The sequence below is a fragment of the Felis catus genome, chromosome B1, assembly GCF_018350175.1.
Source record: "Felis catus isolate Fca126 chromosome B1, F.catus_Fca126_mat1.0, whole genome shotgun sequence".
In the NCBI taxonomy this organism is placed as follows: domain Eukaryota; kingdom Metazoa; phylum Chordata; class Mammalia; order Carnivora; family Felidae; genus Felis; species Felis catus.
The window spans coordinates 96,582,091-96,606,336 of record NC_058371.1 but is presented as its reverse complement, the minus strand read 5'-3'; the positions used below and the strand labels follow the sequence as shown (position 1 = coordinate 96,606,336).

The 24,246-nt window shown below is 38.4% G+C and overlaps 2 protein-coding genes across 10 annotated transcripts in view; one reads left to right on the top strand and one right to left on the bottom strand.

Annotated features, from left to right (window-relative positions):
* Positions 1-24,246, bottom strand: part of MFSD8 (major facilitator superfamily domain containing 8) — a 150,557-nt gene that overhangs the window by 75,078 nt on the left and 51,233 nt on the right. For 2 of the 8 annotated variants that reach the window (XM_019828987.3, XM_019828989.2), the window contains exons 1-2: positions 12,035-12,781; positions 11,241-11,420 (exon numbers count right to left, since the gene is read on the bottom strand). In XM_019828987.3, coding sequence (XP_019684546.2) covers positions 11,241-11,305 — 65 coding nt within the window. In that variant the 5' untranslated portion in view covers positions 11,306-11,420; positions 12,035-12,781. Of the gene's footprint in view, positions 1-11,240; positions 11,421-12,034; positions 12,782-24,246 lie in introns of those variants that run through there. The other 6 variants (XM_011281678.4, XR_006596767.1, XM_045055884.1 and 3 more) reach the window with 5 other exon arrangements.
* ABHD18 (abhydrolase domain containing 18) overlaps positions 11,487-24,246 on the top strand; it is a 38,664-nt gene continuing 25,904 nt past the window's right edge. Inside the window, exons 1-3 of one of the 2 annotated variants that reach the window (XM_006930871.5) lie at positions 11,487-11,792; positions 22,436-22,544; positions 23,180-23,264. In XM_006930871.5, coding sequence (XP_006930933.1) covers positions 22,453-22,544; positions 23,180-23,264 — 177 coding nt within the window. In that variant the 5' untranslated portion in view covers positions 11,487-11,792; positions 22,436-22,452. Of the gene's footprint in view, positions 11,793-22,435; positions 22,545-23,179; positions 23,265-24,246 lie in introns of those variants that run through there. The other variant, XM_045055885.1, reaches the window with a different exon arrangement.

Sequence of the window (24,246 nt, the reverse complement as noted above, 5' to 3'; positions counted from 1 at the left end):
CCTGAAAGCAGCTGGAGAGAAAAGAAAGTATGCAAGGGGCTGAACAAAAAGGGAGAAAGGAGCAAAGAGAAGATTTAAATTCTATTAAGACTATAAGCGGGGGGAGTCCAGAGTCTGAAGCTCTGCAGCTTGATACGTGGTGGTGCACTGGTAGGAAGGGTGAATCCCCAGGAGCAGTGGGTGAGGTCCTCAGGGCCCTCAGGTCACACAGGGAGAGGCAGTTCCCTTGCTGGGAGGACATTTGGTAGAGGCTGTGCAGCCTCCCCACATGCAAAGGTCCAGTGGACCCCGGACAACAACCACATTGGCTGGTGCTGGAACAAGGATGTTAAGGGGTAAGCCTGGTGCCAGATGTGTGTGATTTTCCATAATCCCTGAAATGCTGCTGCTACATGACCACGTGAACTTTTTCTGGGGTGGGCTGGCACCCAGATGAAGTCCCCGGGCATCAGCAGCAGCATGGTCTCTGGAATGTTCCTGGGGTAGGGCCGGCACCCAGCCATTGCTCAGTGAGACCCTTCCCAAGAAGGTCTGAGCTGGTCAAAGCCACAGTCCCTCAGAAGTGAGGGGTGGGGAAACACACCCACATCTGAGATAAAACTCAGGAGGGAGGTGCCACCAGGCAACCTGGACAGTGTAAAACAGGGCACGGACAGTGTAAAAGCGGGGGAGTGGATGGAAGCTGGAGAAAAGGAGGGGTGTGCAATTGCTGGTTGGGGAGAGCACAGAGTTCTGATACTAGAGGCTGGGTAGATGGGTGATGCCATTTTCACACCTCCCACGCAAGCACATTCACGCCTACATGTGCCACAGCAATCCACCCCAGTAAACTAAGCAGCGGCACCTAATAGAGAACAGAGCTGATACACCAAGCCCTGGCCAACTGGACCAACTTCACTCTCCAGAAACAACACAAGTCTCTCCACCCGCTTAGTTTATGGACTATAAAATGCTTCATAGTTTGACTTCTAGGGGAAACTGATGTAATTTCAATCGTACTTCAGTCTGTTTGCTGAACCAACTATTCAACTTTTTTTCCTTTCTTTTCTTATTCTTGAATATATAAAGAGAAAAAATTTATTTTTATTCTCCATTTCTATCAAAAATATTTTTAATTTTTTTCTATATATTTTTTTACTTTTTTGTAAATTTTTCAAATTCTTTTTTTTTTTTAATTTTTTTTTTCAATGTTTATTTATTTTTGGGACAGAGAGAAACAGAGCATGAACGGGGGAGGGGCAGAGAGAGAGGGAGACACAGAATCGGAAACAGGCTCCAGGCTCCGAGCCATCAGCCCAGAGCCTGACGCGGGGCTCGAACTCACGGACCGTGAGATCGTGATCTGGCTGAGGTCGGACGCTTAACCGACTGCGCCACCCAGGCGCCCCTCAAATTCTATTTTTTTACTTCCATCATTTCATTTTAGTCTTTCATTGTATTCATTTTTTCAAATTTTCAAACATTTTCCTTTTTTTTTCTTTTCTTATCTTTCCCTTTTTTCTCTGATCTATCAAGCTCCTTTTAGCAACAAGACCAGAACACACCTAGGACCTAGCAACCTTTATTTGATTTTTGTGTGTTGTTTTAATTTTTTAATTTTAATTTTTTTACCTTATTAATTCCTTTTCTTCCTTCAAAATGATGAAATAAAGGAATTTACCCCAAAAGAAAGAACGGGAGAAATGACAGCCAGGGACTTAATCAACACAGATACAAGCAAGATGTCTGAACCAGAATTTAGAATCACGATAATTAGAATACTAGCTGGAGTTGGAGATTAGAATCCCTTTCTGCATAGATAAAAGCTAGTCAGGATGAAATAAAAAGTGCTATAATTGAGCTGCAATCTCCAATGGATGCCACAGCAGCAAGAATGGAATGAGGGAGAGCAGCAAATCAGCAATACAGAGGACAAATTTATGGAGAACAATGACGCAGAAAAAAAGAAGGAGACCAAAGCAAAAGAGCATGATTAAGAATTAGAGAAATCAGGGGCGCCTGGGTGGCGCAGTTGGTTAAGCGCCCGACTTCAGCCAGGTCACGATCTCGCGGTCTGTGAGTTCGAGCCCCGCGTCAGGCTCTGGGCTGATGGCTCAGAGCCTGGAGCCTGTTTCCGATTCTGTGTCTCCCTCTCTCTCTGTCCCTCCCCCATTCATGCTCTGTCTCTCTCTGTCCCAAAAATAAATAAAAAAAAACGTTGAAAAAAAAATTAAAAAAAAAAAAAAGAATTAGAGAAATCAGTGACTCATCAAAAAGGAACAGCATCAGAATCATAGGGGTCCCAGATGAAGAGAGAGAGAAAGGAGTATAAGAGTTATGTGAACAAATCATAGTGGAAAAGTTCCTAACCTGGGGAAAGACACAGAAATCAAAATCCAGGAAGCACAGAGGACTCCCAATAGTTTTGACAAAAACCAACCATGAACAAGGCGTATCATAGTCAAATTCACAAAACACTCAGGCAAGGAAAGAATCATGAAAGCAGCAAGGGAAAAAAAGTCCTTAACCTACAAGGGAAAACAGATCAGGTTTGCAGCAGACCTATCCACAGAAACTTGGCCAGAAAGGAATGGCAGGATATATTTGATGTGCTGAATCGGAAAAATATGCAGCCAAGAATTCTTTATCCAGAAAGGCTGTCATTCAAAATAGAAGTAGAGATAAAAAGTTTCCCAGACAAACAAAACTTAAAGGAGTTTGTGACCAATAAACCATCTCTGCAAGAAATTTTAAGGGGGACTCTCTGAAGGGAGAAAAGATGGGGGAAAAAAAAAGACCGAAAGCAACAAAGACTAGAAAGGATCAGAGAACACCACCAGAAACTCCAAATCTACAGGCAACATAATGGCAATAAATTCTTATCTTTCAGTACTCACTGTAAATGTCAATGGACTAAGTGCTCCAATCAAAAGACACAGGGTAACAGAATGGATAAGAAAACAAGATCCATCTATATGCTGTTTACAAGAGACCCAATTTAGACCTAAAGACACCTAAGGATTGAAAGTAAGGGGATGGAGAACTATCCTATCATGATAGTGGTCACCAAAAGAAAGCCAGAGTAGCCATACTTATGTCAGACAATCTAGATTTTAAAATAAAGACTGTAACAAGAGACGAAGAAAGGTATTATATCATAATTAAGGGGTTTATCCACCAAGAAAATCTAACAATTGTAAACATTTATGCTCCAAATGTGAAGCACCAAAATATATAAATCAATTAATCACAAACGTAAAGAAACTCATCGATAGTACTACCAGAATAGTAGGAGACTTTAACACCCCAGTCAGCAACGGACAGATCATCCAATCAAAATATCAACAAGGAAACAATGGCTTTGAATGACACACTGGACCAGATGGACTTAACAGATATATTCAGAACATTTCATCCTAAAGCAGCAGAATACACATTCTTCTCCAGTGCACATGGAATGTTCTAAAGAATAGATCACATACTGGGACACAAATCAGCCCTCAACAGGTACAAGAAGATCAAGATCATACTGTGCATATTTTCAGACAACTCTATGAAACTCGAAATCAACCACAAGAAAAAATGTGGAAAGATAACGAATACTTGGAGACTAAACACCATCATACTAAAGAATGAATGGGCTAACCAAGAAGTTAAAGAGGAAATTGGGGCACGTAGGTGGCTCAGTCGGTTGAGCGTCCGACTTCAGCTCAAGTCATGATCTCAAGGTCCGTGAGTTCGAACCCCACATCGGGCTCTTTGCTGAGGGCTCAGAGCCTGGAGCCTGTTTCAGATTCTGTGTCTCCTTCTCTCTCTCTGACCCTCCCCCGTTCATGCTCTGTCTCTCTCTGTCTCAAAGATAAATAAACGTCAAAAAAAAATTTTTTTTTAAATAAATAAAAGAAGTTAAAGAGGAAATTAAAAAGTGCATAGAAGTGAATGAAAATGATAACACCACAACCCAAAACCTCTGGGACACAGCAAAGGCGGTCATAAGTGGGAAGTATATGGCAATCCAGGCTTTTCCAAAGAAGGAAGAAAGGTCAAAGGTAGACAACTTAACCTTATACCTTAAAGAGGTGGAAAAAGAACAGCAAATAAAACCCCAAACCAGCAGAAAATAGGAAATAATAAGGATCAGAGCAGAAATCAATGCTATCAAAACCAAGAAAACAGTAGAACAGATGGTTATTTCAAAGAATTAAAAAATTGACAAACCCTCACCCAATTTGATCAAAAAGAAAAAGGAAAGGACCCAAATAAATAAAATCAAGAATGAAAGAGGAGAGATCACAACCAACACAGCAGAAATAAAAACAATAATAAGAGAATATTATAAGCAATTATACGCCAATAAAATTGGCAATCTGGAAGAAATGGACAAATTCCTAGAAACATAAATTACTAAAACTGAAATAGGAAGAAATAGAAAACTTGAACAGACCCATAACCAGTAAAGAAATCAAATTACTAATCAAAAATCTCCCAAAAAATAAGAGTCCAGGGCCAGATGGCTTTCCAGGGTAATTCTACCAACATTTAAAGAAGAGTTAACACCTATTCTCTTGAAGTTGTTCCAAAAAATAGAAATGGAAGGAAAACATCCAAACTCTTTCTATGAAGCCAGCATTACTTGATTCCAAAACCAGACAAAGACCCCACTAAAAAGGAGAACATAGACCAATTTCCCTGATGAACACGGATGCAAAAATCCGCAACAAGATACTAGCCAACCAGATCCAACAATACATTACAAAAACTATTCACCATGACCAAGTGAGATTTCTACCTGGCATGCAGGGCTGGTTCAATATCCACAAAACAATTAATGTGAAACATCACATCAATAAAAGAAAGGGCAATAATCACATGATCCTCTGAACAGATGCAGAGAAAGCATTTGACAAAAAAAAAGCATCATTCTTTTTTTTTAAATTTTTTTTTTTAACGTTTATTTATTTTTGAGGCAGAGAGAGACAGAGCATGAACGGGGAGGGTCAGAGAGAGAGGGAGACACAGAATGGGAAGCAGGCTCCAGGCTCTGAGCCATCAGCCCAGAGCCCGATGCGGGGCTCGAACTCATGGACCGTGAGATCGTGACCTGAGCCGAAGTCGGACGCTCAACCGACGGAGCCACCCAGGCGCCCCAACAGCATCATTCTTGATAAAAATCCTCAGGAAAGTAGGGATAGAAGGATCATACCTTGAGGTCATAAAAGCCATATACAAAAGACCCAACGCTAATATCATCCTCAATGTGGAAAAATTGAAAGCATTTCCCCTGAGGTCAGGAGCAAGACAGGGAGGTCCACTCTCACCACTGTTATTCAACATAGTATTGGAAGTCTTAGCCTCAGCAATCAGACAATACAAAGAAATAAAAGGCATCCAAATCGGCCAGCAGGAGGTCAAATTTTCTCTCTTCACAGATGACATGTTACTCTAAATGGAAAGTCCAAAAGACTCCACCAAAAAACTGCTAGAACTGATCCATGAATTCAGCAAAGTCGCAGGATACAAAATCAATATACAGAAATTGGTTGTATTCCTATACATCAATAATGAAGCAACAGAAAGAGAAATCAAGGACTGATCCCATTTACAACTGCACCAAAACCCATAAATACCTAGGAATAAATCGAACCAAAGAGGTAAAAAAAAAAATCTATATACTGAAAACTATAGAAAGCTTATGAAAGAAACTGAAGAAGACACAAAAAAAATGGAAAAATATTCCATGCTCCTGGATAGGAAGAACAAATACTGTTATGTCAATACTACCCAAAGCAATCTACATATTTAAGGCAATACCTATAAACACCAGCATTCTTCACACAGCTAGAACAAACAATCCTAAAATCTGTATGGAACCAGAAAAGACCCCGAATAGCCAAAGCAATCTTGAAAAAGAAACCCAAAGCTGGAGGCATCACAATCCCGGACTTCAAGATGTATTACAAAGCTGTAATCATCAAGACAGTATGGTACTGGCATAAGAACAGACACTCAGATCAATGGAACAGAATAGAGAACCCAGAAATGGACCCACAAACGTATGGCCAACTAATCTTTGACAAAGCAGGAAAGAATATTCAATGGAATAAGGACAGTCTCTTCAGCGAGTGGTGCTGGGAAAACTGGACAGCGACATGCAGAAAAAGGAACCTGGACCACTTTCTTATACCCTACACAAAAATAAAGTCAAAATGGATGAAAGACCTAAACATAAGACAGGAAGTCGTCAAAATCCTAGGGGAGAAAGCAGGCAAAAACCTCTTTGACCTCGGCTACAGCAACTTCTTATCTAACACGTGTCCAGAGGCAAGGGAAACAAAAGCAAAAATGAACTACTGGGACCTCATCAAAGTAAAAAGCTTCTGCACATCGAAGGAAACAATCAACTAAACTAAAAGGCAACTGACAGAATGGGAGAAGATATTTGCAAATGACATATCAGATAAAGGGTTAGTATCCAAAATCTATAAAGAACTTCTCAAACTCAACACCCCAAAAACAAATAATCAGGTGAAGAAATGGGCAAAAGGCATGAATAGACACTTCTCCAAAAAAGACATCCAGATGGCCAACTGACACACAAAAAGATGCTCAACATCACTCATCATCAGGGAAATACAAATCAAAACCACAATAAGATACCACCTCACACCTGTCAGAATGGCTACAACTCCAGGCAACAACAGATGTTGGTGAGGATGCAGAGAGAGATGATCTCTTTTGCATTGTTGGTGGGAATGCAAACTGGTGCAACCACTCTGGAAAACAGTATGGAGGTTCTTCAAAAAATTAAAAATAGAACTACCCTACGACACAGCAATTGCACTACCAGGTATTTATCCATGGCATACAGGTGTGCTGTTTCGAAGGGACACATGCACCCCAATGTTTACAGCAGCACTATCAACAATAGCCAAAGTATGGAAAGAGCCCAAATGTCCATCAATGAATGAGTGGATAAAGAAGATGTGGTATATATATACAATGGAGTATTACTCGGCAACCAAAAAGAATTAAATCTTGCCATTTGCAGCAATGTGTATGGAACTAAAGGGTATTATACTAAGTGAAATTAGCTGGAGAAAGATAAATATCGTAAGACTCAACTTATATGATGACTTTAAGATATAAAACAGATGAACATAAGGGAAGGGAAGTAAAAATAACATAAAAACAGAGAGGGGGACAAAACATAACAGACTCTTAAATACAGAGAACAAAGGGTTGCTGGAAGGGTTGTGGGAGGGGGGATGGGTTCAGTGGGTAAGGGGCTTAAGGAATCTACTTCTGAAATCATTGTAGCACCATGTGCTAACTAACTTGGATGTAAATTATAAAAAATAAATAAATTATAGAAAAAATGAAATATTCCTATTAAGAAAAAAAAGAAGAAACAGTCCAAGGGCACCTGGCTGGCTCAGTCAGTGGAGCATGGGACTTTGATCTCAGGGTCAGTGGTTCAAGCCCCAAGTTGGGCATGAAACTTATTTAAAATAAAGATTTGGGGAGGGTGGGTGATGGGTATTGAGGAGGGCACCTGTTGGGATGAGCACTGGGTGTTGTATGGAAACCAATTTGACAATAAATTTCATATATCAAAAAATAAATAAATAAAATAAAATAAAATAAAATAAAGATTTTAAAAAAAGAAGAAGAAACAGGCCAAACATCCAGAATGTGAGATGTTCTACAGAACACTGACCTAGACTTGTTAAAGGATTCAATATTGGGAAGAATAGAGAGAAAAAATCAGGGAACAGTTATAGGTTGAGAGAGTATAAAAAACCTATAATAATGCATGACCATTAGTTGGATCCTATTTAAAAAAAAATAGCTATAAAGTACAGTTTTGGAACAAATGAATATTCTTCAGTTTAGACTGTATATTGCATGATATTCTGCATTAGTATTATATTTTTACTTATGATAACAGTGATGCAGTTGTATAAAAGAATGTTTTTATTTTGAGAAGATGCATGCTACCCACTGAAATACTTGGGATAAAATTGTCATGATATCTGCAACCTACTTTTCAGTAGTTTGGCAAAAGAGAGCTGTATGTGTATAGAGATTTGAGGAGTGTGAACAAGGCTAATGGTTAGTCACAGGGTATACAGGTGTTCATTGTACCGCTTTTTCAACTTTTCTATGGATTTGAAATTTTTCAAAATAAAGAAATTTACTTTTTCCTTCTTTTTAATTCAAAAAGTATAATTTTAGTGAAGAAGTATATCTACTTTGTTAGAGAGAGTAGGAACATTGGAGAGTATAGCTGTTCTTCAATGAAGTTTCAATTTTAACTGTATTTTGTTAATTTTGATGATTCAACCAACCATGTCACATGGCTAAGACTGAGTTTCTAAGGTTTCTGTCTTGTATTTCAAAGGCACAAGAATGAATGCTGCACTTCCAAGGCAATTTCTTTAACTTTTTGATTCCTTTCGACTATTACTGCTGTCATCTGATATTAGTTCTCCATTTGAGATTCTCCTTTAAGTGAAATTATAATGTTAGAGTTTTGTCCTGCTCAACATTTTCATTTCAAACTATAATACATCAAATGATAATATGTTTATCAAGCCTGTAACTTAAAAACTAGAAAGAATTCATGATATGCTGGAGTGAATTGGTCACCAAAATATGTTAGATAAAAGTTAACAGAAATAAAGTGCCAAATTTAGGTTCAATAGATCATTATTTAATACAAGGAGCCTTGGATAAATAGCAGTACTTTATTTTCAAAAAATGATTCTAGATTTACTGAGGGGAAAATAAAATTATACATTTATTAGAGAGAGCATCTGTGAACTACTGAAGAGCAAAAAAGAACCTATATTCAAAGAAGATAAGAGAAAGAAGTGTGTGCTCACAGACAGAATAGTGTAATGGTGTTACCGTACAGAATTTAGAAGACAGAAATAAATTGAGAATGTTCTATAGGGATATGCTCTACAAGACCAGAAGTCATAGCAATATTTGTATTACAGAAATTAGGCTGGAGTTGCAAAGAAAAATTTTAAGCACCTGTAACATTTTAGGATATTCTCAGAAAGAGATCAGCAAACTATAGTCCTCAATCCAAACCCAGCCTATCACCTGTTTCTAGATCACCAGTGAACTAAGAATAGTTGTTACTATTTGAACATATTTGTGAGTACTTGTGATCAACTTAATAGAAAACATTAACTTTTGGGGCGCCTGGGTGGCTTAGTTGGTTAAGCATGCAACTTCATTTCAGGTCATGATCTCACGGTTCATGAGTTCGAGCACCACATCAGGTTCTGTGCTGACAGCTCAGAGCCTGGAGTCTGCTTTGGATTCTGTGTTTCCCTCTCTCTCTGCCCTCCCCCACTCACACGCTGTCTCTCTTTCTCTCAAAAATAAACATTAGAAAAAAAATTGTTTTAAAGAAAACATTAACTTTTAACTCTGTTAAGCAAAATGCCACCCCTGAAATCTATTCCTCATTGATTTGTATTACAAAAAGATTTTACTCATCTATTATAAATTTCATTACCAAATTTTTTTGTGAGAATTTGTTTTCTTTCTTGTTATCTAAGTACCTGTATCTTTGATTTTGCCTCTTGTTCTGCAAAGCCTAAAATATTTACCATCAGGACCTTTACAGAAAAAGTTTGCCAACCTCTGTTCTCTCAAACATTGTAGATAGAGTCAGTGGAGACCACCCAGGACTCATCAGACCAATAAACTAAAACTAACCTTCCTAGTGAGGAAAAGTTGGTGGTGAACTAGGCTGAAGTTCCTACAATTTACTCAAAGTGAATACTACTTGTCCATTACATATTTGTTCACTTTACTAGGGAATCCAACTGTATTTTTAAAGATGGTATACTTATTGAATTATTCTCAAAATATCTTATTTTTAAAATGCTAAATCTAGAATCTCAGTCAAGTACTGTTTATGGACAGAACATCTGAATTTAGATGCACCTTAATGAGCCTCAATCACAAGGACATAATCAAAGCCAAAAGTAAGTCCTTTTTTAAAAGCAATTTGGACACAGTGACAGAATGTATAGCAAGACCACATCTAACCATTAACTCAAAGATCCTGAATCTATCTGGAAGATAGCCAAGAACCTGGAAGAAGCAGAAGTTTGAGAAATCCAAATGTGGCAATCTATGTACTGAAACACGTGCATTTGACTAATAAGACAGATCGTTAGCCCTAGTCATAGCTTCCATATTCTAACTACATATAGTTCTATTAAGCTTAGATATGGTTTTCAAAATAAGCAAACTAGAAGTCTGAAAATAAAGTTGGGAGAAGAGAGGTTGCTGACAGAAACAAAAACAAAAGTTGTCAAAAGATAATAACATTATGGGGAATAGTCAGCCACCAACAGAATAGGCAGAAAACTAAAAAGTAAACAGAAAACATTAAAAGTGTAGCAAGTGCAGAATAAATTGGTAAGAAAGTGTAAGAAAGTAGCGTAAAAGAAAAAAACTAATATAGAAGCAAATAGTCCAAAATGTCTCAACAGGCCCTGAGGACATCACTCTATTATGACACATTTCAACATTGATAATAATTGTACTGATCTCAATTTAAAATATAGGGAATCTGCAATGCCTATATTCCGTTTAGTAAACTGGGGACCAGAGAGATACACTGTCCAGAGTTTCAAACAAAGTGGTTAAAATAAAAGTTTGGTGCTTTAGAGACAAATGAGCAAAAATTAACATGGTGGTTGACAGCTTAACTGTGCATTAATTTACTTGATAAATTAGGTTTCAAACATAATGATACTTAATTCCATTTTCTTAAAAACAAAAATAGATTCTTAATTGCGTAGTAAGAGACAAACTGTAACAATTCTAAATTGCTGTCCATAAACTAGGATTAAAATAACTGGAAATAATAAAGGGCGACCTAAGAGAGGTATCTTCAAGCATCGATTAAAACCCTCATTTCGGAACTTCTGGGAGACGTGTAAAGTGATGAGTTCTGTAGAGGAATGCAGAATGTAGACACTTAAAGGCTGCAACACTGTTGGAATGAAGGCAGTTTGAGTTTCTCTGACAGCTTCACCAGAACCCGCTGGCTCACCGCGGACCTCTTTTCTCAGGCGCAGGAGCACATCACCCTGTCGCACCCGACCACCCGCAGCCTCCTGCCGCCCTGACACTCATCTTTCGGTTCCGTAAGGCTGACGCCAGGAAAGGGGTCAGTCCCAATAGCGCAGGAAGATAGATGAGGGGGCTTTCTCCCAACATCCGCTCACCTGCTTCCGGGTGTGCGGTCGCCGAGGAGCGGCTCCTGCTCCGTGTCGATCCCCGGACTCGCCATAGTTACATCGCCTACGAGGCGGAGGCCAACTCTCGCGACACCTCCTGCTCCCCTTCCTTCTCACTTGGCCAAAGCTGTCAAAAGAAGCCGGCAAGTGCGCGTGCGCGCCCACCAACTAGAAGTGGGTGGAGCGCCCCGAGGTCAGTGACGGAGTCCCGGCGTAGTCTGGACCCGGCAGGGCGGGAAGAGGTCAGGGGCGGGGCCCTGTGTCCTAGCTTTCTTACATCCATCGGTACCTCGTTGCCTCCCAGGACTTCGCGGGGAACAGCGGGGGAGGGGTTAAGGGCGTGGCTAAACGGCTACCCCGCCCCGGGCTCGTCCCTCTCCGTAGGCTTCGCTTTCTGCGCCCCCTTGCTCCTACGTGCTTGCAGAGGTTGCAGTCGCTGCAGTTGGGGCTCCGACCGAAGGCAAGTCCTGGGAGCCCCGGAAGGACAGTGCCGGGAGGCTCGGCCAGCTGGACAGCCGGCGCCCTAAGAACGGCCATTGGGTAAGTAGCCGGTCCAGGCCGCACTCCCCCAGCCTTCAGCACTGCGTACGTGCCAGGAGGCAGGGACTGGGGGCGCAGGGCTTGGCCGGAGACGCGGGGGCGCTGGACGAGGCGGGGCTTTGGGGCGCGCTCTGGCCGACCCGGGTGAGTTAGGGTGGCAGGCGGTCCCTTTACCCCTATGGAGGGTGGAATTGTCTCGGTGCTGTTGTTTTCTCGCTCCGCTAACTACAAAGGCATCTTACCGGTAGTGCCTTGTTTGGGCCTGGATGGTGGTTCTGTAGATGGGGACCCTCAAATCGGCATCTTACTGCTGCCTGCGCTGACTGGGGGATTCAGTCAAACACGATGCCACTCAGCAGACCCTGCCGCTGTAACCTACGGGTTAGAAAAGGCACAGCACCAGTTTAGCGGTGACCAGCTCCTTTCATCATAAAGATGACATTTTTCGAAAATATGGGGTTTTTTCCCCAGTAGATTTTGATGCTCTTTCCTTGTACTTACATATTAGCATCTTACAAGTAGGCTTCTGAGCTAATTAGTACCAGTAGTCATTATATGTCATAATTATTGTTTTGTTAGTGCCAACACATTCTCATGTGATTTCATTTGATAACAACTGTCCTATGAGATAGATAAAACAGACACATTTATATGTCACAGAGAACTAAGGTTCAGACAAGTTGATAACTTACTCAGAGTCACTTGGTGGCAGAATTGGGATTCAATTCAATTCAGTTCAATTCTTTCAACCAATATTTATAAGCAGTTACCCTATGCCAGGCCCTATATTAGTTATATGTTGTGTGGTAAATGCCATCAGTTAACCTTTGTCTTTTTTGTGACCTTCTTGTGTTTATCTTGTCAGGCACATGAACAGCTGGACTCAAAATGTGTTTTCTGTTAGTTCAGAATTATTTTCTGAATCCAGACTTGACTTTTTGGGCTTGGATTCAGTCTTGCAAATTTGTCTGTAACAGCTCACAAAAACTTACCAGATTCCTATGACTGGTTCCAAAAAGGTACATAGGTGAAAAAAAAAAATTAGGTTTTTTTTGTTTTGTTTTGTTTTTGCCATAATGTAGCTTTAATGTATCATTGACTTTTTTTTGAAACCCTGAAGTCTAGTAGTCTAGCACAGTGTGTTTGTGTGTTTCACATGGGACTTTCAACTAGTATTGCACCAAGCAGAATGATTGTTAGATAAATACATGTTGAGTGAGTGATTATTGAATTACCTCATTTAATCTCTACAACAATCCTCTAAGTTGGGATTATGTCAAGCATACAAGGAAATTGAAAGCATGGAGAATAATTTGCCTAGGATCATACGTTAATAAGTAACAGAGCTAGAATCCAAGAAACACAGGACTCCTGAGTGTAAAGCCTGCGCTTTTTTCATCAGCAGCCTTCCTATGAAAATATTTTTAAGAAGAATCTTTTCCTATATCTCTTAAAATATATCAAAACAGTTGATCAATTTTTATATAAATTGAATAATTTGCTATGTGTGTACAGTAGGCCAGATACTAGTCCCCTTTTATAGGTTAGGGTGGCTTACTCAAGGTCACATAGCTAGTGAAGGAACCCAGGTCTTCTGACACTGCTATTTTCCATTGCTACCTCCAAGTGATGACTTTAGACCACAAAAGTACATGGAATGACTATGTGTAAAACAAGTGAAATCTAAATAAGCTCTGTGTATTATACCATAGGGGAAAAGAAAGAAAGAAAGAAAGAAAAGAAAAAATCATTTCTTAGGAACAGTGTACCCAAACAAAGTAAATATTTAAAAAACATTTTAAAAATCTTAATTACTTTCTTTAATGCCCATGGAAAAGAAGAACTAAGTTTGAAAAGAGATTAGATTATTTGCTGAATGTTTCACATAAGGATATGAGACAATCCACCAGTTATATTTCCTTAGATGACTGCTTAGAATAGATAGCCACCCCTCAAAATGAACAGATAAACTTCCTATTTATGGATCAACTTTGTGAGGATAAAAATCCAGGAAAAATTAGGATTGCATTGTTTAAATGCTTAACTATTAGAGTGATAGATAAAAGTACTATATGGTATATAGACTCTGAGTGCCACTTTAGCAATAGCGCTCATTTCTAGGAAAGACTTTTCATTCCTCTGCGCTGTAGTAGAACTATTTTTGTTGAAGTGTGTTTTTGTAGAAGTACTTTGATGTTTCCTTTTGTGTTGGCTTTATAAAACTATAGATAACATTTGTATCAGTTTGGCTTTATACAGACTTCAAAAAATGGGTCCTGTCTCTGCAGAAACTCACTGGTGTCAATCCAGCCTGACATAAAGTCTTTACGTATCAGATGTGCCTCTAGATGATGCCTCCTTTTGGTGAATTGGATTTATTGCTACTCTGGACTTTATCTGTTCATGGCATTGGATACCAGTTAGCCCTGTTTAGAAGTCTTATGTTTTATAATGTCCCAGAAATCAATATTAATATTGTTCTTGGAACTGAAACTGGACTTAAGAGGTTCTGTGTAGCCCTCATCTCCATAACCAAATTTATAGCAGGCTTTGTGTGTTCTTGATTTGCTTTCTGTAGCTTACTGGCAGGTTAATATAGCAAGGAGTATGCTGGTTCCAGATTTGGAGCGCTGACTGTTAACACCTATATTATATGGAATGAAAGTGATTTGGAAAGCTTTTCTGCTATAGGGTTGAAAATTAGAAATGACTAAACGACTTAGACATCTAATAAACATTGTACTTTGGAAAATATTTGAAGCGTTCATTGTTCTCAGGTCTTTTCCTGCTTCCCTTGAACTTTACTTTTGTATATTTGCCTTTGTTTACCAACTAAGAAAGAATATTGTATAGAAAAATGGGATGTCTTATGAGCAGTTTAGTACTTTTCTCCTTATTGTAAAATATGAGTATTGGAATTTTGCTTTTTTAAAAAAATGCCTATTTATTTTTGAGAGAGATAGCACGTGTGAGCAGGTGAGGGGCAGAGAGAGGGCGACAGAGGATCTGAAGCAGTCAGCCCAACGTGAGGCTCGAGCTCATGAACCACCAGCTCATGACATGAGCTGAAGTTGGATGCTCAACCAACTGAGCCACCCAGGCCCCTGCTTTTTTTTTTTTTTTTTTTTTAATACTAACGGGGAATCTGCTAATTGCTGTTGATGCCATGGATGCTAGAAAGGAAGACATCAACCCCATCCTTTTCCCCCACTATAGAGAAAATAAATGGTCTGTGATGATGTTATGTTACATGGCAAAGTTGATGGGATGACACTCCTATGGTTACATTAGGTTTTATTTTAGATTCCATCTTGCTAGCACATTCTCACTCTCTTGTTGGCCTTGAAGAAGTAAGCTGCCCTTTTGTGAACTCCTATGAAGACAGCTGTATGGTAGGGAACCATAGATAGCCCTTCGGAACTGAGGTTGGCCTCTGGCTAACAAACAGCAAAATATCGAAACTCTTAGGCTGATAGCTGCAAACAAATGAATTCTGCCAACAACCTGAGTGAGCTTGGAAGCAGGTTCTTCTCCATTCAAGCTTCCAGAAGAGAACAGAGCCCAACTGACATTTTAATGGAAGCTAGATGAAACCTGAAAGCAGAAAACCCAGATAGGCTGGGTTCTCTGAAACTAATCCTCAAGATGGGGGAAGTGAGAAGTGGGGAAAACCAATTAAAGTGATTTGTTATTCAAATTATTCTATTTAAAGTGGCACCTGGGTGGCTCAGGTTGAGGTCCTGATCTCACATTGCTGAGGTCCAGTCCCAGTCCCGCATCGGGCTCTGCGTTGACAGTACAGAACCTGCTTGGAATTCCCACTCCCTCTCTCTTCCCCTACCCTGCTTGTGCTCACTCACTCTCTCAAAATAAATAAATGAACATTAAAAAAATTATTCTATTTAAAGGCCTTAGTGAGGTCTTCAAATATTTAAATTATGCAATGGCATATTGTTGAAGAGAATACATGCTTTAAGTTCTGTTCTTAGACAATAGGATAATGAATTACTTATCCTTACTGAGAAAGTTATCAAGAGGGAAAGAAAGTATCAATTTACTTCTGAAAAATTTTATAGAGAGTCTGTCAACTCCAATTTCTACATTTTTTCCCAGTTTTTTATTGTGGTAAAATCATCATATAAAATGATTTATGTGTGGTACACATCATATAAAATTTACCATCTTAACCGTTTTTAAGTGTACATTCAGTGGTATTAAGTTCAGTCATACTGTTGTGCAAACAGTACCACCATCCATATATAGAATTCTTCATCTTGCAAAACTGAAACTCCCTATACATTATACAATATTCCTGGTCCCCTTCCCTGTCCCCCCTGGCCTCTGGTAACTACCATTCTCCTTTCTATTTATGAATCTGGCTGCTCTACGTACCTCACAAAAGTAGAATTATTCAGTATTTGTCTTTTTGTGACTGGCTTGTTTCACCTAGCCAAGGTGAATGTAATGTAATGTCCTCAAAGTCCTCCATGTTGTAGCATGTTAGAATTCCATTCCTTCCTAAGGCTGCATAATATTCCATTGTATGTATACACCACATTTTGTTTATCCATTCATCATTGGTGGTCACCAATGATGGTGGTGGGTTTTTTCCATCTGTTAGCTACTAAACTATAAATTTTAAGAAAGCAGACACAACATGGCTAATTAAATAGTGTTTGTTTTAGATGGAATACTGATTTTAGGAGTACCTTGTGACATATTTAATTATTTTAAAATCAATATTTATGTTGTGCCTGGGTGGCTCAGTCCGTTAAGTGTTTGACTTCAGATCAGGTCAAGACCTCACGGTTCATGAATTTGAGCCCCACGTCAGGCTCTGTGTTGACAGCTTGGAGTCTGGAGTCTGCTTCAGATTCTGTGTCTCCTTCTCTCTCTGCCTCTCTCCCACTCATTCTCTCTCTCTCTCTCTCTCAAAAATAAATAAACATAAAAAAAAGATTCCTTCCAAAAAATAAAAATCAGTATTTACATTTTATTTATATCATTTTATAAGATTCGACAATTTATGGTTTTAAAACAGTATTTTATAGTTGTATCTTTGCATTTGTGACGTTATTGTGACATTTGTGAGATATCTATGATTTATTTGATTTTCTAGCCCAGGAGTCACCAAACTATGGCTTATGGGCCAACCTGCCTGCTTTTGTATAGCCCATGAACTATGAATGGTTTGTACAGATAAACGCTAGTGCTCCATTTAGTGATGGGGCATTAACATTGAACCCACTTTAAATAAAATCCCAAGAAAAAAAATTCAGTCTTTTCATTAATAGACATATATTATAAAAGATTACTTATTATTATCATATTTTGAATTTCCTCAGTAAAATTTTGTGAATATTAGTTTTCTTTTTTGTGATTTTATATACCTACATGATACCTTTGAGTTCACCTCTTAGCTAGCAAAGTCTATAATATTTACTATCTAACTCTTTATAGAAAAGTTTGAAGGATCTCTCCTCTGTTCTATTTATAACATTGTTCTTTTGAGATACTATTTGTAAACATGTTACAACAGAAACTAAGATTTTATGTTTATATCGTTTACTTAATATTTTTCCATGCAGGGGGCACCTGGATGGCTCAGTTGGTTAAGTGTGTAACCATTGATACTGGCTTAGGTCATGATCTCACAGTCATTGGATGAGGCCCATGTCCCACTCCATGCTGATCATGGAACCTGCTTGGGAATCTCTCTATCCCGCTCTCTGTGTCCCCCCACACCCCCAGGAAATAAATAAACATTTAAAAAAATACTGTAAAACCTTGGGTTGTGAGTAACTTGTTCTGCGAGTGTTCCAGAAGACAAACATTTCCAATAAATTTTAACTGGATAAACAACCGATGTCTTGCAATGTGAGTAGTATGTGATGCCAAATGTCACATGGTCACAACTGAGCCAATGGTTCTTGAAATTCGCTTCGATATACAAGTGCTTTGGATTATAAGCATGTTTCTAGAATGAAATCATGCTCACAAACCAAGTTTTTACTGTATGTTTTTCCATGCAGAATTCTATAAGGTATCATTTTGTAATTGGATATATTTAGTACAATTTTTTTTTAATATTCTTTAGGTTTTTTTTTTTTTCATTTTCAGATAAATATTCTGTCCAAACTAGGTGTACTATTAAAGATATGTCAAGGGGCCCTTGGGTGGCTCAGTTGGTTAAAGCGTCTGATTCCTGATTTCAGCTCAGGTCATGATCCACAGTTTGTGAGTTCAAGCCCCATGTTAGGCTCAGTGCTGAAGGTGCAGAGCCTGCTTGAGATTCTCTCTCTCTGTCCCTTCCCCTCACTCTCTTTCTCCCTTAAAAATAAATATTAAAAAAAAAAAGATATCTTGGGGGCACCTGGGTGGTTCAGTCAGTTAAGTGTCTGACTCTTAATTTTGGCTCCAGTCATGATGTCATGGTTTGTGAATTCCAGCCCCCCATCAAGCTCTGTGCTGACAGTGTGAAGCCTCCTTGGGATATTCTCTCTCTCTCTCTCTCTCTCTCTCTCTCTCTCTCTCTCTCTCTCCCCCCCTCCCTCTCCCCCCGCCCCTCCCCCACTTATGCTAGCACATGGACGCATGTGCTCTCTCTCAAAATGAATAAACATTTAAAAAAAGAAATCTTGGAAAAATATTAATCAAATACAGTAAAACCTTGGATCGTAAGTAACTTGTTCTGGAAGTGTTTTGCAAGATGAGCAAACATTTCTAATAAGTTTTAACTTGAAAAGTGAGTGATGTCTTACAACAAGTAGTATGTGATACCAAAAGTCACATGATCACAGCTGAGCCAATGGTTCTTGAAATTTGCTTTGATATACGAGTGCTTTGGATTACAAGCATGTTTCTGGAACAAATTATGCTTGCAAACCAAGGTTTTAACTGTATAATGAGAAATCTGTTTTAAAGGCAGGCTGGTAGGGGCACCTGGGTGGCTTGGTCATTTAAGCATCCAACTTTGGCTTAGGTCATGATCTCTTGGTTTGTGAGTTTGAGCCCTGCATTGGGTTTCTGCTGTCAGTGCAGAGCCTGATTCAGATTCTCTGTCACCCTCTCTCTCTACCCCCTTCCCCACTTGCATTCTGTCTCTGCCATGCAAAAATAAATAAATGTTTAAAAAAATTAAAGGCAAGTTTGTAAAATTCCTTAGGATACTAGTTTAAGAAGCATAATCCTGGAAGTTGGTAACATGAATGGAACTTTTTCACTTTATGACTTGTGATCCTGGCTTTCTTATATGGCTTAGCCTGTATGAAACTGGAAGGAGAGAATGCTGTTGTGGAGACATGCGTATTCCGTTACAGAGGAATAAGTCTCCCCTAACTATTTGATACGCTCATTCATGGAAAGCAGTTCCAATACAAAAGTCATGGTATTGATGGAAAAAATCTAGAATAAAACGTTTTCTTATGATATAGTAATATTCATCTAAAGAAAAAGGAATCCTGGGGCACCTGGGTGGCTCAGTCGGTTGAGCGTCTGACTTCGACCCAGCTTATGATCTCACAGCTTGTGAGTTTGAGCCCTGGATCGGGCTCTATGCTGACAGCTCGGAACCTGGAGCCTGCTTTGGATTCTGTGTCTCCCTCTCTCTCTGCCCCTAACCCACTCGCATTCTGTCTCTGTCTCTCTCATAAATAAACATTAAAAAAGAATTTTAAAAAAATAAAGAAAAAGGAATCCTTGGGTGCCTGGTGGCTCAGTCGGTTAAACATCTGACTCTTGATTTCACACAGTTTCGTGAGTTCGAGCACCACATCAGGCTCCAGGCGGCAGTGCAGAGCCTGCTTGGGATTCTTTGTCTCCCTCTCTCTGCCCCTCCACCACTTGTGCTATCTCTGCCTCTCTCAAAATAAATAAGTAAATTTTAAAAAATTAAGAAAAAAAGAACTTACCAAATTCAACACCCAAAAAACAAATAATCCAGTGAAGATGGACAAAAGACATGAATAGATATTTTTCTAAAGAAGACATCCATATGGCTAACAGATACACGAAAAGATACTCAACATCACTTATCATCAGAGAAATACAAATCAATAGCACAATGAGATACCTCCTCACACCTGTCCAAATGGCTAAAATTAACAGTTGAGGAAACAACAGATGTTGGCAAGGATACGGAGAAGGGGGAACCCTTTTGCACTGTTGGTGGGAATGCAAACTGGTGCAGCCATTCTGGAAAACAATATGGAGGTTCCTCAAGAAATTAAAAGCAGAACTACCCTATGACCCAGCAATTGCACTACTGGGTATTTATCCAAAGGATACAAAAATGCTGATTTGAAGGGGTACATGCATCCCCATGTTTATAGCAGCACTATCAGCAATAGCCAAATTATGGAAAGAGCCTAAATGTCCATTGACTGATGAATGGATAAAGAAGAGGTAGTAGGGGCACCTGGGTGGCTCAGTTGGTTAAGCATCCAACTTCAGCTTAGGTCATGATCTCATGGTTCATGGGTTCGAGCCCCACTCAGGCTCTGTGCTGACAGCTCAGAGGCTGGAACTTTCTTTGGATTCTGTGTCTCCCTTTCTCTCTGTCCCTCCCCTGCTCACGCTCTGTCTCTCTCAAAAATAAATATTTTAAAAAAAGAAGAGGTGTGTATATATATATATATATATGTATATATATATATGGGGCGCCTGGGTGGCACAGTCGGTTAAGCGTCCGACTTCAGCCAGGTCACGATCTCGCGGTCCGTGAGTTCGAGCCCCGCATCAGGCTCTGGGCTGATGGCTCAGAGCCTGGAGCCTGTTTCCGATTCTGTGTCTCCCTCTCTCTCTGCCCCTCCCCCGTTCATGCTCTGTCTCTCTCTGTCCCAAAAATAAATAAACGTTGAAAAAAAAAATTAAAAAAAAAAAACAAAAAACAATAAAGTACCAGCCCACTTAATGGTAGTTTGGGTTATATACCTATGTAAACAAAGAGGAACATTAAGTTAAACTTGTATTTTGTTACAAATCAAAGAGCAAAAGTATAAAACATAAGTGGTGGTTCCATTAGAACATTCAAAATAATAGATAAGTACTTACTAAAGCTCACTGATAGAAATGCACATTTCTATTTTCCATTTTTCTAGGTAGAATAAACCCTGAAAATGAATCACATTTTGCCCACAAATCAAAACTACACCATTCCGTTTGAAAAGACAGGCAGGTATTTAAAAATAAAATAAAATTAAAAAAAAACACTTTAGAAATATTTGGGAAAGTTAAATAAGTGGTACAAAGTTTTCATGAATCATAGTTTAGTAGACAGGCAATGTAGAATAGTAGTTAGATCTTGCTGTGTGCCTAGGATTCAGTTTTAGCTCTACCTACCACTAGCTCTGTGATCTTAGATAAATCACCTATTTTCTCCGTGCTTCAGTTGGGATAATAGATCCTTCTTCATAAAGTTGTTGGGAGGTTTAAACAAGAATGTGTATGTATATGTGTTTGTATTTTTACAAAATGATGCGTGGCAGATTGTACAGTACATAAGTAATAGCTACAGCTATTGTTACCCAATAAATATTGAGTGTTACCCAATAAATATTGCTGTGCTGAAGATGGGAAGACCTTACCCTAAAAGAATACACAGTTTATCTTCTCTACTTTCATCCCAGTTCCTTTTGTCTATATTTCACGTCTTATATCCGAGAGAATAAATTTAAGGTACATAGTTTAATCTCAATCTTAAATTTTTTCTCCAGTTTTAATGACATATAATTAATATGTAACATTGTATTAATTTAAAACTTACAGCATAATGATTTGACTTACGTATATATTGTGAAATGATTATCACAATAAGTTTAACATCCATCACCAAATATAGTTACACATTTTTTTCTTGCAATGAATATTTTTAAGATCTGTAAGATAAATAGTTATGGGAGGTGTAATGTACATTATGGTAACTATAGTTAAAAATATACAGTATATTGGCACCTGCTGGCTCAGTTGGGTAGGCATCTAACTCTTGGTTTGGGCTAAGGTCATGATCTCACTGTTTGGTTTATGAATGTGAGCCCCACATCGGCCTCTGAACTAACAGTAGGGAGCCTGCTTGGGATTCTCTGTCTCCCTCCCTCTGCCCCGGCCCTGCTCATGCTCACTTGCTCTCTCTCAAAATAAATAAATTAAACACACACACACACACACACACACACACACGCACGCACGCACGCACGCATATATATGCGGCACCTGGGTGGCTTAGTTGCTTGAGCGTTGGACTCTTTATTTTGGCTGAGGTCATGATCCCAGGGTCGTGGGATGGAGCCCAGCATCAGGCTCCATGCTGAACAGAGATTAAGATTCTTTGTCTGTCTGTCTGTCTCTCTCTCTCCCTCCCCCTGCCTCTCTCTCTCTCTCTCTCTCTCTCTCTCTCTCTCTCTCCCCCCCCCCGCTCCCTCCCTTTACCCCTCCCCCCTCTGCCCCTCCCCCACTCGCACATGCACACTCTTTCTAAAATAAAATAAATACACACAGATAAATGGATAGTGTGTTTGAAAGTTGCAAAGTTCCAAGGAGAGTAGATCAATCTGTAATTTTTACCTGATATTTAAAGAGATGGCTAGGAAATTGACCTAGTGCCTAAAATAAAATATTTTAAAGTTATTTTAAATTTTGTTTCATAGATGTTTGTTTGTTACTAATGGGTGTCAGCAAGTTAGATATTCTATACCGGAGACTTCTCCTCACAAAACTTTTTATCAGAGGATGGGGGAGGCCAGAGGATCTCAAAAGGTAACCACTTTTTTTTTAATGTTTATTCTAAATTTGTTTTAGTAAAAAAATTAAAATTTTTTTTTCAGTGATATAATCCTTTGTTATAAATATGAAGTGATTGCAACTTAAGCATTAAAGTATATAAAATATTAAATTGCTTTTTCTCTTCTGTCTTTTTAATTATTTCCGTTTTATCCCATATAATCATAAATTATGTTAAAAGTAATTTTAAAATTAAAAATAAAGAGCTCTCAAATACAAAGTAGATTTTGAACTTTAATTATTTTTAAGTTGCTTATAGTTTCCAGGGATAGAGCTTCCTCATGTAAATTGAATTTGTAATGACTATAAAGCTGGGATATACTGTAGGTCATAGAAGTATCTGGACTTAAAATGAATTTTCAGGATTTATGCCTTTAATTTTGAGTATTGCATATGTTAATTGCTTTCTGAACAATGATATTTCTCAAATGTTTTATGGATAAGATGTCCAGCTTGAATAAAAACCAGTAGCCTCATCTTTTTCTCTAATGATTTGAATTAAATTTTAACATAGCTTATGAACTGGACTTGCAAATTTTTCAGCATTATACATCACTCCCTGTATAATGGGCATACTGAATTTTTCCCTTTTTCCCCCCTTATCCTAATAGACTCTTCGAATTCAGAAAGATGATTGGAAATCGAGAAAGATGTCAGAATCTGGTTTCAAGTGATTACCCAGTACACATTGATAAGGTATTTAAATGAAAGAAATGCAATTTACAGAAATTCTGGTTTAACATAAATATGTGTCAAGAATAGGTTGAGGGGTGTCTGGCTGGCTCAGTCAGTGGGAGTGAGTTCAAGACCATGTTGGGTATAGACATTACTTGAAAATAAAATCTTAAATAATAATAATAATAAAATAAAGCTTAAAAAAAGAATAAGTTGAATATTGGAGTATAATAATAAACACTAAAACATGAGTACAGTATAGACTTTTCATTTAATATGATTAAAATAAATACCATATGTATCCTAATAGGATGCTTATAATAATTGTAATCATGTATATGAGAGCATATATTTAGTACTTGCTTAAACAGAAGAAAATATTTTAGGCTTCATCTTTTTGAGCCTCATTTTGTATCTTTAGGATCAGAAGGATTAAAATATTTAAGAAGAATTATGAGTAATACAGGGAAGTATTCTACTTGGAGAATCAGCACATGAGAAGTTGTTAACCAAAACGCCTATTAAATAACATCAGGGAAATGTTATGGGAAATAGTTAATTGGTGAAAGAATGGTAGAAAGAAAACGCAGTAACATTAGAGAAAATTAGAGAATATATTTGAAATAGTGTTGTTTTTTAGCAACCATGTTTTTCTGTAAAAAAGTTCTAGGATTATATAATTGGATAATTGAAGTATTGTTGGGGAAGGGGTACAAATGCATAGCCTTCATATCTCTCATTGCCCTTCAATCAAAGTAACTCTATTTTCATCTCTTATATGTATTGGATATCCTTAGAGGATTTCATTTTTCAAAACAGTTCCACTACTAAAAACAAAATTTTATACATTGGAAATCCCTCATCCATACCATATAGCTATTCTTTCTATAGCTTCTGGATTTAGAACATTTCTCCCTCAAATTTTGCTAAATGTTACTATTTACCTGGTTTTTTTCCTATTAAAAATCACAGGCTTAAAACAAACAAATTAAAAGCATACCAA